Raw genomic sequence first — 8,102 nt, 5'->3', positions numbered from 1 at the left:
TCCAAAGCAGCAGAGTTTCAGAGAATAGGCTGAAGACCCTGACAAACTCTCCAAGCCTTCTCACTCTTCTTCCTCAGAAGTCTCCAAACTTCTCCAGGATTCTGCTGGCTCTTGTATCTTCACTCAAGACACCAGACAACTCAGTAGTCTTATATAAAAGATCTACTTTATTCTACTATATACAAAATACTAATGCCCTCACAATCTCTACAATCTCCAATATCTCCAAACTACTCCACAAAATACATTGGCAAACATAGCAATTATTATAGCCATTGTTAATTACCACCCACTTAGTCAGTTCCCACCCAGTGGGCATGTACATTCACTTTGATTGGTTCACATAGTTCAACCCATACTTAAGAATTTCATCATCTCACCTTGTACACTTAATGAATCTCAGGTGCTTCCAATTGTACACTCTATAATTCTGTCCTTGGCATTCAAGCCTTCTAAATTACATTAGCTTTGTCACCTGTGTGGCTTCTTAATTGCTTTTGCTTAGTCATAGTGACTTTCACATACATGTTTTATTTCTTCTACTGTATGTCCCATGTTGCATTTTCCTTAACATGAAGTGCAGGTCATTGGCTCCATTGGCGGGATACAAACCGCCGCTTTGCGGCGCTTCCCCGCCGGCGCCATTTGCTCTGCGCGGGAGCCGCAGCAGCCAAACCGCGCGACTCCCGTGCGGAGCAAAAAAGAAGCTCCATTTCAGAGCTTCTTTCTGCGGCGCCTCTATGATGTTGCGAGGCGCCGCAGGCGCATTCGCGACGTCATAGGCGCCGCAACACGTCTGGACGCTATGCGTCCAGTACGTAAAGATGGCGGCGCCCATGTGGAAGGGGCGTCGCCATCTTGTACGTATTGTATACGTACTAGGGTTAGGGGGGTGCGGAAGCACCGCCCCTTCCTAACCCTAGTACGTATACAATACGTACTTTATGGCGGTGTGTATCCCGCCACAGTTAGCAAAAAGCCTTCTATGGCCATCTGTTTTCTTCAGCTCTACTTTCAGCCCTTTTAATTCTTGATTTCATTTCTGTCTCATTCTCTTTCTCTCATTTTCTTTCTTCTTTTTCCCCATGCAACATGTACTTGCAGTGATCTTCTCCCAGGTTTCATCATATATCACTTTCTCCCCATGACTAAACTACTGGCTAAATGTACTGTAGTCTCCCTCTTTTCTCTCATATCTTCACAGTTCCCCTGGTTATAATTGTCTATTTCTCTGCCCTTTCCCCTTTTCTCTTCTCTCCTTTTGACTTTCATTCTTCTCAATTGTATTCACATCTTCCTTCTCCACCCCCCCAACTCAGTCTGTAGAATTCCTCTCTTCTTCCCACCCATCCACCTACATCAACTTTTTAGGGTTTGCTCTGCCCTCTTAGTCCATCATCATCATCATCATCATGCACCCCTCCCCAAGTTTTTTGTTGTTGTGATGGTTTAGGACAAGGCGGAATTCCAGAACCTGACTGGAGGGAAATGCAGCCTCTGATGAGCACTGGCTATTGAGAACAAACCATTAAAAACAAGGTCTGAAAAACTTTCCTTTTTCCTTGGAAAGTTTTTTTTTTTTACTTCAACCATAGCTTCTGTGTTAAATAATCAGCACTTGCAAATGTGTTAAAAAGAGATCTGGAAAAAGTTTGCTTTTTCCACACTTGGAAAATGTAATTTCCAATCAGATCATTTCCCTCCATTTATTAAAAAATCTTCAATATTTTAATGAACTGCTGGTGGAGTTCCCCTAGAATGCTTGGGCTGTTGAACTAGAGGACCAGGTAGACCTTCTTCCCCAGTTGCATAGCAGCAGCTCAATGGCTCTATGCACAGTTTTACCCCCAGTGGGCAGCACTACTGATTGGCCACACTGGCACCACTGGACACTGTCCTGCTGCTGCAGAGTAGACATGGGTGAAAATTGTTCTTTCTTCCCTGATTGCACAGTGGCAGCCAGATGGTAACTAGATGCAACCCCAATAAGAACCTAAAGATAAAGTTTAGTCCTAAAGATAAAGCTTTCTGACTGCCATTGTGCAGGTGTGACAAAAGTATTAAACAAGGAGGTAACAGGTACTGTACTTCCTTGCACATTGTCCAAACTGTACACTGCTGTCTCCAGCAGTTAGGTCATTATGAATCCACATTGGGATTCTGGCCAGTGTAGTCTTTATTGGAACACCCAATTAGCAACTGTTGTTCATGTTTGTTCATCTTACATACCTCAAGCAGGCCACTGGCAGCTGTCCACTTATTCAAGCTGAGTCACCCACTAATCTACCTGAACTTATATCCTCTTTCGAAGTCATATCAATGCTTATTTTATTTCTTTGGCAATTTTCCACTTGTATGTGAATTAAATTAAACTTTATACCATTTTGACCACCGTTCCCATTGAGTTCTACAACATTCACCTCTCATTCTAATTCCTCTCTGGCCAGTTATGAGGCAGCTAGGCCCCAATGGCCAAATGTCAAGGTAAAGAAAAGTTAATCATAAACATGAGTTCAGAATAGTACAAGTTTAGCAAGAGGATAAGGAGACCAGGGTAATCAATCTTTCCTTGCCTTCTGCTGTTATATAATTTACCTTTCAGGGGATGGATAAAGAAACACAATAACAGCAACAATTGTATTTTTAAAAGCAGGTCTATAGCTAGAAAGCCACCATGTCAAACTATCCAAAGTATAGAACTATTGCAAATATAGCTTTAAACCATCTGAGTTCCTAGATTTTGGTGGATTATTTTGCTCCCTTGAAACCAAGGTTGCTGACTTGGAGAAGCTAAGGCTGCCGATGTGGAGAGATTGCAGATCATGGGAAAGTGGTCTCGTTTTTCCATATTGTTTTTCTTCATAGGTGTGAATTATGACCTGTTAGGGTCTATCATTGAGCCAGATGGGTTTCCAACAGGGCTCAACAAAGCTTTCGGCAGACAAGACTTTTAGGGATGAGACCCTGGAGGATATGGCAGAAGTGTCCCACTCCCAAAATAAGAGTTCATCTGCACTTTGAGGATTCAGGTCTCAGCAAAGAAGGGCTTCTCTCTTTGGAAGAGGAACAGGAAGGAAGGAAATGATCCCTTAGGAAGGATCCATTTCATGGGATGAAGAGATTTGCTGTGACTATCCCTGGCAGCGGACAGGGATCATGGGATGAGACAATTCTGTTAGAGGGGATGGATGCAGAGAGATCATTATTGGAATGAAAGACCTGTTAGAGCCTTTATTCCAGCAATAGTAGAAGTGCCCATCTTGGGATGATGAATTCCTAAGAACCATAATGCAGGCAGAAAATAGGTTTAGAATCCTCAGCAGGAGGAACATTTATTAAAGACATACATTCTTGGATAGAAACATCCTGAACTAATCTAAAAGAGAAAACAATGTCAGGCATATACTTTTATAAATGTTCTCCTTTATGAAGAGAGCAGACAGCACAGGCCAGAAACATAAGATGGCAGGAGAGTTCAGCCTGCATTAGTTACTTTTCTTTCCAACAGATGGCAATCATTTGAGAAATCCTGGCTGAACCAAACAATGTAATCTGCTTGTTATGCATTGAGATAGATGGCTGACAGAGAAAGTAAACAGGAAAGAAAGGAAGGTAAAGATCCTAATCCCTCTGTGTCTAGGGAGCTTATCACATGGAGGAAAAGACCCAGAAACAGATTTGGGGTTGCAAATTCAAAAGTGGGTATTACTGCACGTAAAATTGCCACTGCTGCCGCCAGGCGACTATACGCCAGGACCCTGCTGCAGTCAACCAGCCACTTTGCAAAAACAGAAAGCTCCTGTTTTGGAAAAGCGGCTGACTGAGTACTGCTGGGACCCGGGTTTAAAAATGGCTCACTTGCACTGGCAAAAAGAGAAAATAGTTTTTAAAAGTATAATAATTACAATACACTAATGATAAAAGAACAAATAGATTTGGAAGATGTTAATGTCCATCATTGCTCACAGATTGACATATCACTGTATAAATGTCTTTATTAATGCAAGCAAATACAAGTCTAAACAGGGCAATATGACTACTCAAGAGCAAGATCTATTAAAGTCAGTGGGTCTCTGTGGTGACCAGGGCTTTCCATGTCAGTGGGGCACTGATTCCATTTCAGGTTGTAGTCCAAACTCTAAAGGTGCCTACACCATGTTGGCTCTTGTATCCATTACAATACACTGTATTAATTCCTAACATTTTAATTTTCAGACCACATCATCAGCATACTTGGGAAAGTTCCTTTCTGGGGGTAAAAAGTTTGGAAAAGTTCTTTTTCTTAACTATTAAAATCCCAGAATCCGAGTTGTAGTCCAAAATTAATAATTTTTAGATGTTGTCTATTTAATTTTTACCCTGCTTTTCTCTCCATACAGGATAATATGGGACAATATCTCAAAAAATTAATTCTTGATATTATTATTTTCTTACCATTGCATAAGCTTACTTGTCACATAACTTGGAAAAGTTTATTTTGTGAAAAATTGGGGAGAAAATCCTCCCTCCACACTGAGCTAATGTTTTAGGCCTCTTTGGTGTACTTTTAAAACAGTGTGCAAAAAAGAAAATAAGAGCTGACTGCATAGTGACTGAGGAGACTTATGGGAGAGAAAAATAGTAAAACGGGTTTGTGATGCGTCTCAGCAAATCAGCTCCCAGGGCTCTGACTCCTCTGTGCAGTAGGTGAGGTTCTGAGATTGGCACTGATGTTATAAAGAAGGCAAGAAAGAGCATATCCATTCCTTTGGAGTGGGTGAATGTGGAGAGGTGCAAACACAGCCCAAGGCAGGAAAGGTGCCACTGCAACCAGAATGTAGTGAGGATGAGCACTGCTCAGTGGCCAGCAAAAGCAGCTTGTCCACAGTGGTCTTGTCACCACCTCTCAGTGACATCCAGTGTGGTCCACACTCATTGCACCTCCATATGACACTACTACAGACAAGAGATTCATCTAGTCGGAAATCTAGCAGTGATATTCTCAAAACAAAGCAAAAGGAAACCCTGATCTGGACTACAAAGTCCTCTGTTCCATTACAGAAATCATAAGGGCTTGTATTATTCAGCTACATACAGGAAAAGCTGACTTACTTCTGTTTCTTTTCTCTCACCTACAGTTAACAAGACATTTGTTGGTGCCAGATGGCGGACAAAAAACCTCTGTCTTGTCACAGACTGTATGGAGCATGCACTGACCTCCTACTATCCCCGCAGCCGCTATTCTGCAGGTTGGGATGCCAAATTATTTTTCCTTCCCCTTTCCTACTTGCCAGCCTCACTTATGGATTTTATTGCAACATATGGCAATCCCAAACCAGACAAAGCCATTTACTGATCACAGGCACACAATGTTTACAAGAGTGAAACAATATAACCTGCAAAGGATGTTGGTTTTTCCAAAGCGTACTGGTTCTTTAAAAAAAAAAACACTATTAGACTGGCACAAAGCTGAAGATGTTTAGTAGTGTCAGGTGCTAATTTACATGAAGCTGAGGTTTTAAACTGAGATTCAGTAGTTCTCAGATGATGATGAAATTTGTATGTCACACCACCTCAAAATAAATGTTGGCCTGTCCACTTCTTATGTCTCCATGGTTGCAATTTTCTCCCTTTCCAGTCATAACTATTATTTTATGCATGAAGATCCCAGATGACAGTTATACAAGATGAATTTTGAGTCTGCACCCAAAAGAGAGCTTGGGGCCACCACGAACTGTATACAGTACCCACATCTCTAAGAGAATGCATTTTGCAGCATATCCAGCAATGTGTCTGTCCCAACATTTGTTTCGTTCACAAAGACACAGTCAAGCATGATACCCAAATTATGTATATCAAAATGAATAAGAAATTGCGTGTGAGCCTCATGGCACATGCTTGGTCACCCCAAAACATACACTGTCCTTCCTAGATAGACACACAGAATCTTGGCTCAAGACATTTGATACACCCATACTAGTTAAAAAGACCAGAAAGCCCCAGGTTTATTCCTGTTCTTTTTGAGCATATTTTGAAGATCCACATGATGTTTGGCTTAGCCCACAATATTTTTGGTCAGTAATGGTATAATCAGAAACAAAATGGATACTTTTCAATTTGTGCAGCCTGAGGATGTGGACAGAATCCTTGGAGAGGTGAGAGCCACCACATGTGTACTAGACCCCTCCTGGTTAATTAAGCTGGCCAGAGGAGGACTGGCTGAAAGGGATGTGATTAATACCTCTTTACAACAAGGCAGGGTCCCAACATGTCTGACTGAAGGCGGCTGTGGTGAGACCTCTTCTGAAAAACACTTCACTGGATCTTATTATATTAAATAACTATAGGCCAGTTTCCAACCTTCCATTTTTTGGCAAAGTACTAAAGCATGTGGTGACGAGAAGTACAACTCCAGGGGTTTGGGGATGAAATGGATTATCTAGATCTGTGTCAGTCTGGTTTCAGTCCTGAGTATGGGACAGAAACTGCTTTGGTTGCCTTGGTGGATGACCTACGCAGGGAACTGGACTGGAAGAGTGTGTCAGTTGCTTCTACTGGACATCTCAACAGTTGTCTGTACTGATCATGGTATCTTTCTGAGTCACCTCTCTGGGATGGGACTTGAAGGTACTGTTTTACAGTGGCTCCATTCTTTCTTGGAAGGGCACTCTCAGAATGTGGTGCTGGGGGATTCCTGTTCAACTCCTTAGACATTGGCTCGTGAGGTCCCTCAGGGTTAAGCCTTGTTTCCCTATGCTTTTAAACATCTACATGAAACCGCTGGAAGTTTTGGAGTAAGATGTCACCTGTATGCGGATGATACCCAGCTCTATCACTCCTTTCCACCTAATTCCAGGAAAGCTGTTTCTGTACTAAATCAGAACCTGGCAACTGTAACTGGATGAGGGCAAAAAAAAAAAAAAAAAAAAATTGAAGCTTCATCTGGACAAAGCAGAGATGCTCCTGGTCAGCTGAAAGACAGACCTGGGGTAGGCATTCAGCCTGTGTTAGTTGGGGTTACACTGTCCCTGAAAAATCAGGTTCTTAGTTTGAGGATATTTGTGGATTCAGCATTAAGCCTGGAGGATGAGGTTTCACCGGCCACCAGGCATGCATTTGCACATTTAAAACTAGTGCACCAACTGCACCCATTCCTTGAGAAGTCATATCTGGCCATGGTGGTACATGACTTGGTTACATATCCCATATGGATTACTGTAATGCACTCTACATGGGGTGCCATAGAAGAGTGCTCAGAAACATCAGCTTACTCAAAGAACTGCAGCCAGGTTCTTAACTGGAGCTGGCTAAAGGGAGCACACAACTCCCTTGTAGCAACAGCTCCATTGGCTGCCAGTCCATTTCCGAACACAATTCAAAATACTAGTTTTGACCTATAAAGCCCTATATGACTTGGGTCCAGATTTTCTGAAGGACTGTATCATCCTTTATGACCTCACTAGAGCGTTGAGATCTTCCAGAGAGGGGCTTCTTTCTGTTCCACCATCCTCTCAGGCGCACTTGGTGGGGGAAAGAGTGAAGGCCTTCTCAGTGGCTGTTCTCAGACTCGGCTCACTTTTTGTGACTGTCCTATCAGGTTTTTTCAAACACACAAAAGGTGGGATTTAAATGCCTTGTAATTTAAATTTTAAGGTGTGTATAGAGTTTTTTAACACATTTTAAATTTTAAAGCATAGCTGTTTTAACTTTTAAAACTGTATTGTTTTAAATTTGCTGTTTGCTGCTTGAGTCCCTATGCTTGGAGAGAGGCAGGATATAACATGATGATGATGATGGTCGCAGCCGGAGCCGCATTTCTGCCGGGCGGCCTCCTCCCGGGGTGTCGGAGGTGCGCATCTGCGCACTGCCCCGGGAGTGCCGCCCACGGACTGCCAAGGGGACCGCTGCGGGACTCTTCCAGCTTGCTTTGGCGCTTGGCGGCAGCTGGTGAGAGGGCCCTTTAAGGGACACCTGGGGGGAAGGCAAGGAGGAGGCTCGCCAGGTGAGAGCGGCGAGCATAAAGCCGGGCAACCGGACCTTCCTGCCATGCCCCTTCCGCCTCCTCACCAGACCACCGTCGCAGCCGGAGCCGCGTTTCTGCCGGGCGGCCTCCTCCCGGGGTG

The 8,102-nt window shown here is 43.2% G+C and overlaps 2 protein-coding genes across 4 annotated transcripts in view; one reads left to right on the top strand and one right to left on the bottom strand.

Annotated features, from left to right (window-relative positions):
* LOC121922269 (retinol dehydrogenase 16-like) overlaps window positions 1-5,580 on the top strand; it is a 19,391-nt gene extending 13,811 nt beyond the window's left edge. For both annotated transcript variants that reach the window (XM_042451482.1, XM_042451481.1), the window contains exon 5: window positions 5,118-5,580. In XM_042451482.1, coding sequence (XP_042307416.1) covers window positions 5,118-5,335 — 218 coding nt within the window. In that variant the 3' untranslated portion in view covers window positions 5,336-5,580. The remainder of the gene's footprint in view (window positions 1-5,117) is intronic.
* TAC3 (tachykinin precursor 3) overlaps window positions 1-8,102 on the bottom strand; it is a 169,072-nt gene that overhangs the window by 132,420 nt on the left and 28,550 nt on the right. The window lies entirely within an intron of this gene.

The sequence above is a fragment of the Sceloporus undulatus genome, chromosome 2, assembly GCF_019175285.1.
Source record: "Sceloporus undulatus isolate JIND9_A2432 ecotype Alabama chromosome 2, SceUnd_v1.1, whole genome shotgun sequence".
NCBI classification, from domain to species: domain Eukaryota; kingdom Metazoa; phylum Chordata; class Lepidosauria; order Squamata; family Phrynosomatidae; genus Sceloporus; species Sceloporus undulatus.
Note: the sequence above shows the minus strand (reverse complement) of the source record. Positions and strands in the feature narration are given on the sequence as shown.